This window comes from Engystomops pustulosus, chromosome 2, assembly GCF_040894005.1.
Source record: "Engystomops pustulosus chromosome 2, aEngPut4.maternal, whole genome shotgun sequence".
Lineage (NCBI taxonomy): Eukaryota > Metazoa > Chordata > Amphibia > Anura > Leptodactylidae > Engystomops > Engystomops pustulosus.
The window spans coordinates 240,880,765-240,897,947 of NC_092412.1; the positions used below are offsets into that span (position 1 = coordinate 240,880,765).

A 17,183-nucleotide genomic window follows, 5' to 3' on the forward strand; every position below is an offset into this window, starting at 1 on the left:
GAGCTTATCTGTGATATATATGAACTTAACATGCCAGATATGTCCCCATTGCCCTTGAAATTAAATTTACCTTTTAACATTAGGTCAGTACATAGTCAAGCAATAATATAGAGGTGTCTACTTTACACAACCCTGAGCCCCTGTATCTAAGCTGCCATAGTATAGGAATCCACCTTATATGGAGCTGAGATGCTGTATCTCAACTGCCTTGATAGAAAAGATTAATTATTGATATGTTGTTTCCAAAATACATATGGATATTTTGGGGGCGAGTGGGAAAAACATGTTTTTGGACCTGTGCAATGCACCTGGCTCCTGATCCTGCATCAATGGGTCATGTGAGTTATTGAAAGGTACTGATGGTCATGAGCAAAATTTCTGTGAGTGCCCCGATTGACACATTTGCCTTGAGTCGTAAGTTATTGTTGTTTATTTGTAATCCATTGCAACACATTTGGGTTTCAGGCGTAGATACCCATTGTCTTTAAGTCTATCACTGATGTTCATCATGTTCCACTAATGGGAGCCCTTTGTTTATCAATCTGTTTATCCTGTTGGTTATTATGATGTATTCTATAAGACAATTGTTGATGCTTTTACTGAGCAAAACAATTGAGTACTAGTTTCAGAAGAGATCTGAATTACATCGATAACTCAGGAAGTGTGGGAGGCCAGAGCAAAATTTCAACGCAGGCCTGAGTAAGTCAAACAATTCCTATAAAAGGAGACAACCTTGCACAATAGACAATGATACCAGCAACCTCCCCTTTAGACCGAAAGTCTCTACGATAGGGACTAGAAGGTGGAATTGGAATGGAAGAGCGTGGGGAGGGTCTTGGATGCATCAGCCGTAGTAACAAGAGTCTAAAACACAACAAATAGTTGGATAAAGACAGCCGCAGTTAACTGGATGAAAATCCTACATGTAGACATTATGGCCCGGGTATATTATGGCTTCTTCGACATATAAATTTCCCCATCAATGCTACTTATGAGGTTTCTATGACCCACATGCCCCTGAGGGCATGTCGGGACATAGAACAGGCAGGGCAGAGGGCAGGTTGAGGGGTGAACCATAGTCTCCTCAGGAGACAAGAGAAATTAACACCACCTGGTCTACAGGTTGGAACTGATGAAGTTTGCACACATATTTTTCAAGAGGCAGGAGCCTCTTAATAGATAAGGGCGCTGAAGTGCTGGCGGGGGACATTTTAAGGCTGATGTAATAAGTGCGGACTTAATATATTCCCCCCTATATGTCTTCATGAAAATAAAGTGAGTGTCACTGTCTTCATTCAACTATTTGTAATGGCAATAAAGGGGAACCTATCTGGCAGTTTTGGACCAGTATACCTTTAAAGGAAATCTACCACTTGGTAGACAGAATTTTAAACCAGACATACCTTGAGATTGCTGTAGATTGACTGATGCAGGATCTCATTTTGTGTAGGCCTAATACCAAGCTCTCTCCCACATGCGCACCAAGTAGCGGCTTTGCCACTACTGATGCCGAGGGACTTCAAGAGCTCTGCACATGCGCAGGAGTGCCTGAACCTCATTACCATTATTTAAAAAGCAGGGTTTTTTTTACAAAATTGTTTAATTTTATGCCTACAAAAGATGGCATCCTGCCTCAGCATTTCTACAACATTCTTATGGTATGTCCGGTTTGAAATGCTGTCTACTAAGATGTAGATGTCCTTTAAACAGCTGAGGTGTAGAGTCCTAAACATATCTTACTGACCTATGCCTGTTGCTGCAATTAGTAGAAATCTGGGTCAGAAGGTTCCGTGGTTCCATTGATATGGGTCGGCACAAAGCCTCCTTGCTCTACTGTACATGCTCGGGATATTGGGAGACTGCTCATTGAAGTCAGTGGTACCTTCCCGGGTCTCATCAAGTGCACTGTGCATTCATAGAGCTTATTCAACTTGTGTTTTATACTTATCTTATGTGTCAATGGTATTTATGTATTTTGTATTTGACACTTAATATTTCTCTTTTTTCTCTTTTAGGAAATTACTATTAAAGGAGGAAAATGGTAAAGAAGCCCTGAGCGCCGAAACGATTGAAATCAAAATATCGAATGACATCATCCAAACAAAAGAAAGTGACAGTAAAGCATAGCATGACAAAGCCCATTATCACTGGACGAGGGAGATTGGTGATGCACACCCAATGTCAGCACTCTGCTGCAGACAATTATTGGCTAATATTAGCTTTCGATTGTCAGTACGTGTCCATACCGAACAACTCACATCAACTGTACTTTAAGGTTTTGTTGATTAATTTAGTATGTTTGTCTGACTGATAACAGTATAAATGTATAAAGTTGAAAATGACTGCAAAAATTCCTTTAATTTATTATAAAATAAAGTGTACTATTTATAAAATATTTCCTTTTTCTCCTTGTTAAAAAGGCGTCCTGTGGTTGGCAGATCAGCTATGCTAATATATAATGCATACTTTTTTCTAATGTGTTGTCTATTTAAATGAGGCAGAAAGTATTCTTGGCTTCAATTAGTGATAACATTGCCATAGAAGAGGTCATCAAATTTAGATTGTGGAGGTTCAAACCAGCACCCCCTGAGATCATCTTATTAAGACTGCCATGGGCCCTGGGCTGTATGAATATTATAGTTCCTACAAATCTGGAATCACTTCCTACATTTGGTACTAGAATTAGCTTCTTGGGGAATGGAGGATGTGTCCCTTCTGTCTGCTTTCAATATGCGGTTTCAGGACCTTCAAAGGTCCTGAAGTGGCTCTTGTGTACATATGTATTGAGAGCAGGAACAGATGTTTGAGGATTTCATGGATGAAGCCCCTTCTCAATATAAAATTTGGTGGACTGTTTGGGTGGTCACGGGCCCCTAGAAAGCTTAAACCCTGGGCTACAACCCAAACCGCCTGTATTATAATCCACTACTGGTTCTCAGCGTTGCAAAACAGAGAATGAAACAGGAGATCATACTTCTCTATTCACAGCTTACTGATCTGATCAGGTTAATGCGCTTGAAATTGAATGGGATATAAACTGCAGTGACTCGTTTCAGCCACTACACCTATAACGGTGCTGTCTGCTTCCTGTTGCGTTCTATGTTTATTCTAGATAACAGCTGGTCTTATAGGGTACTAAGTGTTGGATGCCCACCAGTATAACAATGATGACTTATTTAAAGTAGAGAAAAATGTATCTCCAGAAATATCCATCTTGTAATTCATTTTAGGTGAATTATAGCTGTTTTAATTTTTTTAAACTTTTTTTTAATTACTGATCTGAGTTTATAGTTTTGTTTTATTTTTCTACTGGAATTATGGGAGTTGTTGCTGAGAAATGTCATGCTCATCATGTGCAGCTATGAGTAGAGGGTTTCCATAGAAACATAAGGACATAAAGAAAGGAGTAACTAGTGAAGGTTCCGTTGGTTGACCAGTGGTTGTCAGTGGCTTTACATGTATTTGGCTGTCCAGATTGACCAGATACAAAGGTTATTCAGAACAGTAGAAATTGTAAGCCTCTTTTCCAGAAACATTCTTGTGAATGTACATTGGCAGAAGTCACTTGGCCCGTTTCTGGTTTAAAATGGTTGTCTAAAATAAGACTAAAAAGTCTTTTTTTATTTTTTCCAGAACTGGAGTAAATTTGTGTTCATGTTTATTGAAGCAAAGTGTGTTGCAGAATGTTATACACATGATAGCTCTATAGGATATGATCCTATGCAGCATGAGCAGACATACCGGTAATACCCTGAAACATGGCACGGAGGAAATTTTCTATTAAATATACATTTTTGGGTGAAAAAAAGTGTACAAAAAGTTGCATAACTTTGTCACAAAATAAAAGTTAACGACAAAGAAATTTCGGAGTGACTTTCAAAAGGGGAGGGACATTTATTAAGGAATTCTCCTAGTAGTATACATCCTACTACAAACTACATCCCCTTATCTGTCCCAACTATACCTCTGGAACTGGCTATGCAATAACCATACCTGCAAAAAGTGCCAATTTTACAACAGAACTTATAAAAATATAACATTTATTATTCTGTATTTCATGTATTGCATAAAAAAATGGAGGACCAACATTCAAAGGATATGAGGACATCACAATAGGATACACTAATCATGGGAACAGGGGCAGAAAAAACATATCTAATGTATGTCCACTAAAGGAATTTGCACCATCACGTTTACAATCGACACATTTTGCACAGCTGCTCCTTAGGTTTTGAGTCAAAATTTTCACCCCACGCTTTCCTAAATACATTTATTATCCATCATAGAAACCATCGTCTGATGGCTGCTGTCACGGTTAACAACCAATCACAGCTCCATTTTGCCACAGGCCATTAATATGAGCTCTCATCTTTGATTGGTTACTATAGGCAAAGGGTATAGACAGCTTATGTGGGAGGTAGTATGGATAGAGAGAGACACAGAGACAACACTACAAAGAGACAGACAGAGAGAGATACAGACCGAATGACAGACTGAACGACAGACTGAGAGAGACAGACAGAGAGTCAAAGACAGTAAAAAAGAGACATAGAGAGCGACACAGAGAGAAAGATATAGACAGACAGAGAGATAGATAGATAGATAGATAGATAAATAGATAGACACATAGATAGATATAAAATATCTTTTGCTATATTTCTAATTTGTTATAGCTAAGAGCAGTTACATAGATGAAGTAAATAAGCATCTTACATAAAAGAGAAATTATCCAATAAAGTACAAGAACATGTAAATAAAGATGTAATGCTCCAAATCATAAAATCAAAGCCTGAAAATAAATATGCAAATACTGGTTACTTCTTACCTATATTGTGAAATGTCCTGGGTCTCACCAAGATGACAGGCACCCTGCCGCATGTTTCGGCACGTTGCCTTCAATCCCTAGACTAAGGCAACGTGCTGAAACGTGCTTGTGTTGCTTGATGGTGACTTTCCATGGTCGCTTCATGTATTGCACTTTATCACCAATGTGTGTATTCTGCCCCTGTCCCCATGATGATTAGTGTGTTCTGTTGTGATGGCCTCATATCCTTTGAATGTTGGTCCTCCATATTTTCTATAAAATAAATGAAATAAACAATAATACATTTTATATTTTCATACGTTCTGGTGTAAAATTGGCAGTGTTTTTGTAGGTATGGTCACAAAATAAAAGTCTAAAGAGAATTGTATGTAAAGTATAGCAGGAGAAGTTGGGACTTCCCGAAGCCCAACATATTTATCATATCATACCATAACTTGGCATAAATTATATTGTCGGTCTGTGCTTGCTCACACGGGACATAGATTCAGTTTTCGAGCTCATGGACAGTCTTAATAAATTCTTCCCAAAAAATTCTGATCTGAGCTGAGTTACTGAGCACCTCATTGCGCATTACGTGTTTTTTATGACAGTTTTCATATGTATACTGCTGTAGAAGTCTTACCTAGAAGTGTGAAATTGGAGGCACGTCGTGAAAGTATAGTAGAACAAATGAGTTGTAAAATTTTTTAATTTTTGTATCCAATATTTGCACCGTGAAATTCACTACTTCTCTACTTGGCTCTATGCTCTAGCTGGGAGCCCTTTACCCTCCAGCTCTGACTTTGAGGGTATCGCTCAATTCCAAACTCCAAATACAATTTCTGTTACAGTAGCTGAGTCATGTATAAATGCATATTTATAACATGTAGATAAGAGATTGCATAATGCATTCCGATTTCATCAGTACACAAATGTGAGCATTCAAGCAAAAATGACTACAAAAATTAAATCTCCAAGTTAATTCTTGCAAAATTAATGCAATTATAACACCCGGTAGATGCAGTGATATTCTGTTCATATTGATTTGTATTATTTAGAGAGGAAGTAATCAAGTTTCCCTCTCAGCAGTTGAGCCATCACCGGTTTATCTGTACATCTCTGTTATGATTTGTTTTCACAGTAGTTAGTGTGCTACTTTATTCTTAGCCTTAAAGGGGATGTTTTTGTTTTTAAAAACCCATTTTCAAATAGCTTAAGGGAGTTTTCAACGTTGATAACAACCTCATGGAGTTCACATCATAGTGGCTTTAGTGAACAAACACTAGTTTCAATGAAGATGTTGAGGTCTTCTTCTATTTTTGGTTCTGAGGGATGTCAGAAGGTTGAAATACCAAATTGAGGAACTTGTAATGTACTGCTTACATTTTTTAACCTCCGTGTCCCATACAACAGTATCACATCCAGGGGGTCCGACGACCAAGACCTCCATTGATCAGTTGCTAGTGAGAATGTCCTTTTCGCTTCATTTTCCATGTTTCTTCAAGTGTCAAAGGCAACGATAATGCGTTAAGTTGTGTGATCCACTGTTCTGATATTGCTGAACTTTCACATATATAAGGTTATCAGTACTTATGAACTCAGAAGTCCCTTTGAAAGAAATCTGCCATCAAAATGTATCATGATAAACCAGGGACATTACTCATAGATCCAGGCACTGTGACTGTGGTAATCTTCTCATATTTGTTATCCATGACCTCCTTCCTTCTAAAGTCAACTTTTACATTTATGCTAATGAGCCCAAAGGGCTCTGGGGGGTGTTTCTTGAGACCCTCTAAGCTGCAGCTTAACAGGCTGTTACACTCTATGGAAGCGCTTCAACTCTCCCACTGTGTGAGATTACAGCAGGCAGACATAGGGGAGACAGAGTAACAACCTTTTAAGGAAGGGAAATAGGGGATTTTCTATTAAAGGCATTAGGGCCCATCTGTGGATCCTCACAAGATTCTCTATTTTCTCAGATATCAAGCCCTTTAAGTTTGTCTAGTAAGTCTCACAAGAAGTAGGGTAAGATTGATAACTACCAAAAGCTCTAGGATGTAAAAACTACATCCACCCAAAAAGAAACAGAACTCATAATTCCTACATATAGGTCTATGTTTATCAAAATATGACTAGTTTCCCCATAAGGAAGTATTTACCCCATATACAATATCTTGGTGTCAATCTGCTACTACTTTTCTCAAATGAAAGTAACATAAGTAGTAATCTTTCGATTAGTGAGGTATAATTTTAATTTAATGATAGATGTAAGCTTTATGTAATTATACCTGTCATTATACTAACCTCTTCTTGTGCCTTGAGCCTTCTGGTACTAAACCCTCAAAGAGTGAGATATAATTTGCCATAAGTGTTTGTGTGGGGGTGCTGGGACTTTTACGACTTCTTACATAAAGTAGAGACACCAATAAGTAAGCAATGTTCTAATATGTTGGCTCCTCTTTCGATTTTTGGTAAAGCTATATGATCATTTCATAAAAGGGATAATTTAGTAAAATGAACACTTAATTTGACATGCCATATTTTTCTTGTTGACTGATAAAACTAAACTCTTTGTACTGTTGCACCATACTTGTACGACATGGTCATAAAAGTTAAATTTATGCCATCCAAGTAAACAGATCTTATCAGGAATGGCTGGCCAAAGATGGAGTCTTCTCTGATGGCTGATTTTGGGAGAGAGAGGAAAAGTGTTATAGTAATTTAATATGTGGAATATATGGAAATCTTTTGTTCATTGTTGTTCATTGGGGGTGGCAAAGATATCTAAAACAGGTTTCTAGCCTCTACTTACTGATAATTTGATAAACTGTTTATGGGGAAGATCAAGTATGATATTTACTGCCAAACAATTAACCATAGGGCAACACTATTTCCAACTTACCAGTTGATGACTTCTTCCAAGGTTATCAGATGATCGCTTCCTCCAAAGGTTACTAGTAGTGATGACCAGACCCGAAATGCAATGTTGAGGTCTGTGCCACTCATTTCTACTAGGCTTTGCCTATGGCATCTAGAAGGTAACATCCGCGATTGGTGCCAGCATCTATCATGGGTTTTACTTTTCTGGTTCAGTAATTGAAGCCAAACCAAATTTTCAAGTTTGACCTAACCTTAATGAGTCCGCTGATCCCTAGTTACCAGCTGTTGTCTTTTTCCCAAGGTTAGAAGCTTCTGACTTTTTTCCAAGGTCCCCAGATAATGACTAAGCAACCCTAGGTGTTAAAGACCACTGCAAACTTGTGTGTAACCATATCATGGGGCCATTGTCATAGTTTTGAAGACACAATACAAATGTTCTAAGTCTTTATCGAGCAAGATGTCATTGGATTAGGGGGTTTGAGTCACTAATGTATATATTACCTGGTTCAATAATTGGAAAATTGTCCATCCTTTCCTCATTTGGGTTAAAGTCAAAAATATGATCGGTTTTGGATGGCATCTGATATATTTTTTATAAAACATGAAAGTATGCATTATATATTAGAATAGCTTTTATAGATTTAAAATATATATTAGAGGATACAATGTAAACAAGATTCTAGTGCTTTTACTGCTATTGAATGTTACCATTTGTGTAATGGAATTATAAACTAGATACAGTAACTGGCATATGTAAACCTTCTGACCTGGAAAGCTATCTTTCTGTATGCAGTAGGGGCATGCTGAAAAAAAAAAAAATTATGGAATCGTTTTATGGAAAGAGAAAGAAATGTTACAATCTATTCATGTATATTTTTAACGTCTTCAGGAGGGAGACAGTTTATAGTAACTTGTAAGATATGTCAAAACTGAAAAAAAAAATATTCTTACATTTTTATATGATATTTACAGAGATCTGTATAACTATCGCTTATGTTGTCAAAATGTGATTCCAAATTGTATAATACGTTGAACTGGTTTATTTTATTTGACACATGTTGCAATTCTTAGAATTCTGACAATTATTGCAAATTCTATTCAAGGGGTTTCCACCTTCATATAACTTGTAACTGTCCTTTAAATAGACAAAATACATTATTGTGTCGCATTGATGATCGACTTTGGGGATATATATTTACCGTATATACTCGAGTATAAGGCGACCCAAGTATAAGCCAAGGCCCCTAATTTTACCACAAAAACCTGGTAAAACCTATATTTTTTTACTCGAGTATAAGCCGAGTTTGGGTTTTCAGCACATTTTTTTGCACTGAAAATCTAGGCTTATACTCGAGTATATATCATTAGATTTGTGGTGTTCTCGGCCTTCAGTTCTTCTACCGTTTTGACGGGAGTTTTATCTAGGAGCCACAGATTGGAGACTATTAGACTGGAGCCTGAAACACATACATAATACATATGAGTAAAGAGAATTTTTCATAGTTTTTATAATTTTTGAAACAGCGCTTGATAAATGAAATCAACAAATCACATCAAGTGAGCTTCCACCTTAATTTAAATGTACTGTCCCACAAAAGTATAGTAAAGTGGGCTCTAGAGGGGCTTTTACAAAGGCCCGTTCAATTACTTAATGGTTACTGAACCCAACTGTTAACTTCCTGATGCTCTCGACTATTTGGTTGTCTCCTAAAATAAAATCCAGGTGAGCCAGGTCACCACAATGATCAGTGATCGTCTAAGCTCTTCCTCTAGTACTTAATAAGAGAGACACAGGAGGCAAACTACCCGATGACAGAGCTGTAGCAGAGTGAGGAATAGTAAGTAACCATTTGTTGTTTAAGTGGCCTTCTGTAGAGCATCTTACTCTACACTGCTATTTCACTACAAAATACAAATTTTCTAACTCCGCCAACTGGTTGTACTACCGCGCAATTCTATACCAGGTCCTGTCTAGTGTAGAATTGCACTATGGCCTGTCCCAATTTCTTTCCCAGGTTAGTTTGTGACCAGGGCAGGAATGCTCCATGCTGGTCCACTCCGACGTCTCTCATGGCCCCTTTCAGGGGTTGATATTTCCAATGCTGGCCAATTTGCTGGGACTTGTATGCCAGAAAACTGTTTTGACAATGAATAGCTTACAGGACGACCAGAAGGTAGTCCCTGTATTGGGTGCAAGCTGTAATTTTAAATTGAAGCTATGGCTAAAATTACTGGTCCTGCCTGGGGATATGGATACAACTTCTTCACACTCTGCATCCCTGTAAATGGCCTGTTGGTTAAGGAAGCTTAGTGTATTGTGTGCCCCCACCAATCAAAAATAACTCCTGTCCTACCACTTTCATGTAACCTTTACTCATTATGGAGATGGTTCCTTTTAAAAACTATGAAAATAACCTAGTCAAAATCTTTATCTTTGCATGGAAACCATTGAATATTAGATCGATTCCTATAGTAAAAATAGCTACTTATATACAAATCACAAAGTCGTATGAAGGTGGAGAGCTCTTTAAATTGTCATGGCTGGCATCACAAAGCAAAGACAATCTTAGTTATGTTTAGTTCTGGATGCAAAAAATAGAGTATTCCTAACATCAACATCAATATCAGCAAAGTATTTACTGATGGGCACAGACACATCTCTTTTGTTCATATGTGCATAGGAATTTCATTTTTCATGCTTTTTTATTTTTTTTGTAAAGTATATACTATGCTATTGGAAAAATACAAGTCTGTTGTCATCCAGCTGTGAAGTTCTCTTTGTTCCACAGGTTGTTCACTTGGAAATGTGGTTGGATAAAAGATTCTTTTTATAAATATTTTGTGACTATTGATTTACGCGCAGCTTCATAAGGAACACCACAAGACATGCAAAGTTTCACACTGATAGAAATAACTAAAATATTCATTTCTACTGAGTAGTTAACGTTGGTTCAGGTGAAATATTATCCTGTTTCTATAAAGTTCCTGTCAAAGAATTTTAGATTAAACCGATTTTCAATACTGGAAAAAGGGAAAAAAAAACACAAGCACACACATAAAAACAAATGGTAAATAGTGGTAACGGAACCCAAACCCCAGTGTTTGGGTTTGTATCCGTACATTGCAGGTTTGGATCCACTGAGCTCAAACTCTTACTTCACTGCGGTAAACACCCATTATTACGAGTGTTAACTGTTGAAATGCCATCAGCAAATTAAAATCCATAAGGCTATGCTCCACCATATTTGGGAGGATTGGTACTCCCTGAAGACATCATGGCGCTCACTTGCCACATTGAATTAAATGCCGTTGGCGTTTTTCTCTGCAGCTTGTAACATTTAAAGAAAACCTACCATTTGATTTGATGCATTATGAAGCAAACATACCTTGAGAATGCTGTAGCTACACTGATGCAGGATCATATCTTGGTTAATCCCTGAGCTGAGTGGTTTTGCTGAAAAAACAGATATAACATTCAGGAGCTTGCGAAAGCTGGGTCAGCATGGAGCATTACACATGGAGCTTGGAATTACAAATGGCGGTTAGTCACGCATGACTAATCAACCTAAGCTAGATCACTCATACACAGCAGCTGGGGGATGGTGCAGCAGTTGATTATTCTGTCTGGCAGGGAGATTAGTGATTGCATCATTATCTCCTGCAGAGGAAAACTGACAGGCTAAGAGAAGAGCGGAACCAAATGCTGAAGGAGCCATAGAAGCAAAAGAGTTCATTATCATAATGTTATATCTGTTTTATCAGCAAAACCACTTAGCACAGGCATTAACCAAGATATGATCCTGCATCAGTGCAGCTACAGGAGTCTCAAGGTATGTTTGCTTCATTTCATGAATCAAATCAAATGGTAGGTTACCTTTAAAGGGAACCTGTCACCAGGAGACCCATTTTTGGCACTCCCCCAGTCCCCATAGAGCATAGTACATATACTGCCAAAGTGTTTTTGTATTAAAAATTGGTTTTACAGAAAAAAAGATATGTTATATTGTACCTTTCATAAGCATCTGCTGTGTTACTAGGCAGTTGCCAAAGGGGAGGAGCTGGAAAGGAGCAGCTCCCCCCACCCTTGGGGAACAGCTACTCCTTGTGACCTTTTCAAATATATGAAAACACCCATCACTGGGCTTAGCGACACCTCCTGCTCCTCTACAGCCAATCCCAAGTGTGGGGAGTTATTCATATATTTGAAAAGGTCACATGTTTTCCAAAGGTGGGGGGGGGAACTGCTCCTTTCCAGCCCCTCCTATTAGGCAACTGCCTAGTCACACAGCTCATGCTAATGAAGGGTACAATATAACATATCTTTTTTTCCGTAAAACCAATTTTTTTTATACAAAAACTCTTTGGCAATGTATGTACTATGCTCTGTGGGGACTGGGGGAGTGCTAAAAATGGGTCTCCTGGTGACAGGTTCCCTTTAATACCAGTTACTGGGGGGTTCGGAATCCGAATAGATTTTTCAAGTTCAAACCCCACTTATCACTAGTGTTAAGTGAAATATTTACAATATTACTATAAACTACAAAAGTCTTTTGACATTTATTTCAGATATGTATGTCACATCCACAGACATTGTGGATCCATTGATGTTCTCATCCTGCCTATTGCTGCCTATTGCTATCACGATTAATGGATTGATGTGTGAGTGTATATTCTGCTTTTTCAGAGTTGTCAAAGTGGCCATGACATTTGGAAGAACTTCAAGTCACAATGGGCTGACCTGAATCTACTGGACATTTAAGTAGATTTGTCATTAATATCCAAAATGGAAAAATATCTTTAAAATTAAAATCAGAATATTATTATATATTTTCCATAAGGTTGGACAAGATTCAATGAAAACACGTCAAAAAAGCACTAGTTGAGTAAAATGTAAAGTAATATATGCAGTGGGTCCAGAAAGTATTTAGACCCCTTTAATTTTTTCACTCTTTATTTTGTTGCAGCCAATTGGTAAGATTAAAAAAGTTCTTTGTTTTTGCTCATTAATGTACACTCTGCCCCCATCTTGACAGAAAAAAACTGATTTAATTTCTTAAACAAGGAAAACTGAAATATCACATGGTCATAAGTTCAGAACGGTCCATCACGAATATTCTTCAGACACAACACTGTTGCGAAGTGCTAGCATGTGCGGCAGGTGCCACTAGCACTTACAGCAGTGCTACATGCTGCTATATGCAGCCATTTACCATACCATTTACAGCAAATTTGTGTCTGAAGGTCTGTGACTGACCAAAATGTCACCGATAATCTGCTGTTTGAAAATGTCAGTAATTAAACCACTACGCATTGATACAGTGTGACTGGTATCCTACTTATCTATCAATAAAAAGGAGTTGGGAGCCTTTCCAGAATGCCTCCTATAAAGCCGGATTGGGGTTTGCATCAAAATTTTCTATACGGATTGATCATTGTGGTCACATGACTTAGCACATGAAACAGATTGGGGCAGGTTGCAGCTGTACAGCAACAAGAGGTAATCTAAATGTTTTAGGAATCTAAACATCAATAATTTTCATTAAAGCAAACCTGACACCACATTTTTCACAAATACAGTGAGTGGCAGGTTCCTATAAAGCCCTAGTAACTATTTGACCCTCTTCTATTAGTTAAAAATTGTTTTCCTCAGATCCCCATAAAATAAGAGTTATAAACGTGCCTGAAAGCTATAGAGCGAGTTTAGGGGCGTGGCCTAATGTCATGTGACCAGGGTGACATCTTCACTGGTCTTTTAGCTTCTTAACATTAGCAAATGTAATTTCCTCAGATCCCCATAGTCTGTTTTCCTCAGATCCCCATAAAATAAGAGTTATAAACGTGCCAGGGATCTATAGAGTGAGTTTAGGGGCGTGGCCTAATGTCATGTGACCAGGGAGACATCTTCACAGGTCCTTTAGCCTCTTAACATTAGCAAACTGTATCCCATGCACATATCTGACCACATAAAATCACAGCTTTCCTGCATGAACTTCTACTCCTATTCATGCAGGCCGCTGTGATTTCATGTGATATGATATGATTTTATGAGATATATGCTTGTTGTACAGTTTTCTAATGTTAAAAGACTAAAGGACCTGCAATGATGTCACCCTGGTCCCATGACATTGCTGTTGCATGCAGATTTGGCAAGGGGAGGAGATGCTGGCTTCAGCCCAAGGAGGCCATGCCCACCTTGACTTTCTATAGACGTGCTTGACACCAGGTAAAAGTTGAATATATCGGAATCTGAGGGGAACAATTTTTAGCTAAAAGAAGGGTGTCAGTTAGTTGCTAGGGCTCTATAGAAACCTGCCACTAGCTGTATTTGTGAAAAATGAGTTGACAGGTTTCTTTTAAATTATGAAAAACACTGTTTGGGAGCTCTTTGTTAATCATGAAAAAAGACAAAAACTATTTATGATTTCCCAGTCAATTCTAACATATATATAATAAATGTACTAAATATTTCACATCAGACATTAGTTAGGTAAGGGTTAAGCTATATATACATATAATGCAATTGTAACAACTACAAATCAGTTCAGCTCCTGTGATATTTGATTACCCAAATATTTCTCAGACAAATCTCCGGGGAGAAGATCCCGCAGACATTAGATGCGGATTTCCAGGCACTGTAATTATTGGAATAAAATCCTACAGACCGTCAGTGTATCTCAGGTCTCATGACTCACCGTTTTTCTATGTGAGACACATCGTATCACCATAACAACATAATCCAATGAGAGTGTCACGTCATCGCACACAAGCCTGCAAGCAACACAAAGACCTAGACGACCGCGTCATGTCATGTCGGGAGAGTTTGTTTGCCGTGTTCTGGTATGACACCCACTTTATTAATTGCTTGCTCAGTCTTTGGATAGATCGCCTTTCTTTTTCTTAGGTTGCCATTTTATTATTATTATTATTATTATTATTATTATTATTAACATAAAAACTCTATTGATTTTTTTTTTGATTGCCGCTCTTCATTTCAATTATAATTTCATGTTTATAGTTCTGCAGCAAGTCTTGAAGTCACAAAGTAAGAACTTTACAATTAGTGTTAAGTGGATCCTAAACCCAAAGTTCGGGTCCGGGTTCAGTCCAACTTTCTCCGCTGTTAACACCCGTGAATGGTGCTGGCAATGATTATAGGCGTTAACTCTTTAAATGTTCCGGCAAAAATGCCAACACCATTTAAATAGTAGAGGAATCCAGACCTGATCAGATTTTTTAAATTAAGGCTTGGCCTTACCCGAATTTTAAGAGAAAAGAACAAGAGAAAGAAGTAAAAAAAAAAAAAAAACTAATAGAAATGACCACCAATAACTATTCTAGAACTTTATTCCTGCAAGTGTTTACACACTTAATGTTTCCGGTGCAGCGGACTCATCTTGGTTGGCTAGCACCAATTAAATCCGAACCCAGACCTTTGGCTGAACCTGAATTCTAGCAGGTCCACTCATCACTACAGTACAATTCTGTAAAAAATATACATATGAGAGAGTTTTTTTAGTTTATAGTTTATTTTTATGAATCAAAATGTTACAATTAATCAAAATGTACTGTACAGGCGGTCCCCTACTTAAGGACACCCGACTTACAGACGACTCCTAGTTAAAGATGGACCCCTCTGCCCCCTGTGACCTCTGGTGAAGATCTCTGGATGTTACTTTAATCCCAGGCTGCAATGATCAGCTGTAAGGTGTCTGTAATGAAGTTTTATTGATAATCCTTGGTCCAATTACAGCAACAAAAAAATGTGAAACTCCAATTGTCACAGGCACAAAAAAAATTGTCTGGAGTTACAATTATAAAATATACAGTTTCAACTTACATAGAAATTCAACTTAAGAACAAACCTATGGACCCTATCTTGTATGTAACTTGGGGACTGCCTGTATATCTATCTAAGGGCTTCAATACAGTATACAAATTACCTAGTAATGTTTCCACTGAATTTATCAAGGTGGTCTGGGATGAAAGAAGAAGAAAAGACACCACTTTGTTATTCATCTCCTACTGGAGTGCTGTTCTAAAAAAAAAAAAAAAAAAGAAAAAAAACTAATATATAAAAAATCTTTCAATAATAGGATCGTAATGATCTGAGTCTGGTTTTGGAGTATTTAAAGGAAACCTACCACTGCCCGAATGATGAAATCATGCGAGCAGACCACCCAGTAGGCTACTTAATGCTGATGCCAGCACATAGTTTTGTTAGGCTCGGCGAACTTTAGTTTAGCTAAAAAATTTTAATTATTCCTCCTTCAGGTGCCGAGAGCCGTGACGTCACCAAGCTCTCGGAACCTATCGCCGACCGACTGTGCGAGACTTAGTGTCTGCGCATGCGCGATAGGTGCCGAGAGCTTGGTGACGTCACGGCTCTCGGCACCTGAAGGAGGAATAATTAAACATCGGAAGCCACCGCCAGCCCGAAGATGGTGCAGGGTAGCACCGGAGGGCTCATTTAAATATGTAAGAAAATAGTTTTATTAGCTAAACTAAAGTTCGCCGAGCTTAACAAAACTATGTGCCGGCATCAGCATTAAGTAGCCTACAGGTGATTTGCTCGCATGATTTCATCATGCAAGCAGTGGTAGGTTTCCTTTAAACTACTAACTTGGGTAATTGTCGGCAGGTATCATGGTAGGTGGAGCTGGAGGTCAGCACAGAGGAGAGATAGATAGATATGAGATAGATAGATAGATAGATAGATATCCAAAGCAAAGAAAAACGGCAGCACTCCAGTGTTGTGAACAAACACAAGCTTGACAAAGGCTGAGCTAACAGCCGAAACGTTGCTGGAGGTGGAATAAACACGCTTGTTTGTTCACAACATTGGAGTGCTGCCGTTTTTCTTTGCTTTGGATATTTTACCCACTCAGACTGGTGTGAGTGGAAGGATAGCACCCGCTATATTTCATTACTAAGGACTGTGCTGCTGTTCTTTTTGCTTTTTTAGATAGAAAGATAGATAGATCGATATGAGATAGATAGATGATAGATAAATAGATAGATAGATAGATAGACAGATATGGGATAGATAGATAGATAGATAGATAGATAGATAGATAGATAAAGAGTCAGGAAGAGGCAGCACTCCAAAAGTAGTTTCAAAAAGGTGGGGTGTCTTTATTCCATAAGCAACGTTTCAGCTCCTTACGAGCCTTTTTCAAGCATGGTGAGAGGTGGCCGGCACTCAAACATATAAAGGCCAACTATACATTTCATTGGTCCACACGGACCGTGTGTAAATGACAAATGATACATAATAATACAAGTGTTACATCAGATAATATATACAAGTGTTGATATAAAATCCATATCGCATTTATAAAGTGAAAATACACAGTGAGAAGTGAGAAAAATACATGTGAGTATCTTACACCTAAATAAATAACAACCAATCGGCTTCCGGATCCTCCCCGTCTCGGCACGTTCATTCATAAAATTCCCGATGATTGTGTCTCCTGCTGTGTGAGCGCGCGAAGTTTGTCGC

At 38.1% G+C, this 17,183-nt stretch overlaps 1 protein-coding gene across 3 annotated transcripts in view; it reads left to right on the forward strand.

The window, feature by feature from the left end:
- NCAM2 (neural cell adhesion molecule 2) overlaps positions 1-10,521 on the forward strand; it is a 240,759-nt gene extending 230,238 nt beyond the window's left edge. For all 3 annotated transcript variants that reach the window (XM_072138586.1, XM_072138588.1, XM_072138587.1), the window contains one exon: positions 2,016-10,521. In XM_072138586.1, the coding sequence (XP_071994687.1) occupies positions 2,016-2,127 (112 nt within the window). In that variant the 3' untranslated portion in view covers positions 2,128-10,521. The remainder of the gene's footprint in view (positions 1-2,015) is intronic.
- Positions 10,522-17,183: the final 6,662 nt, after the last annotated feature.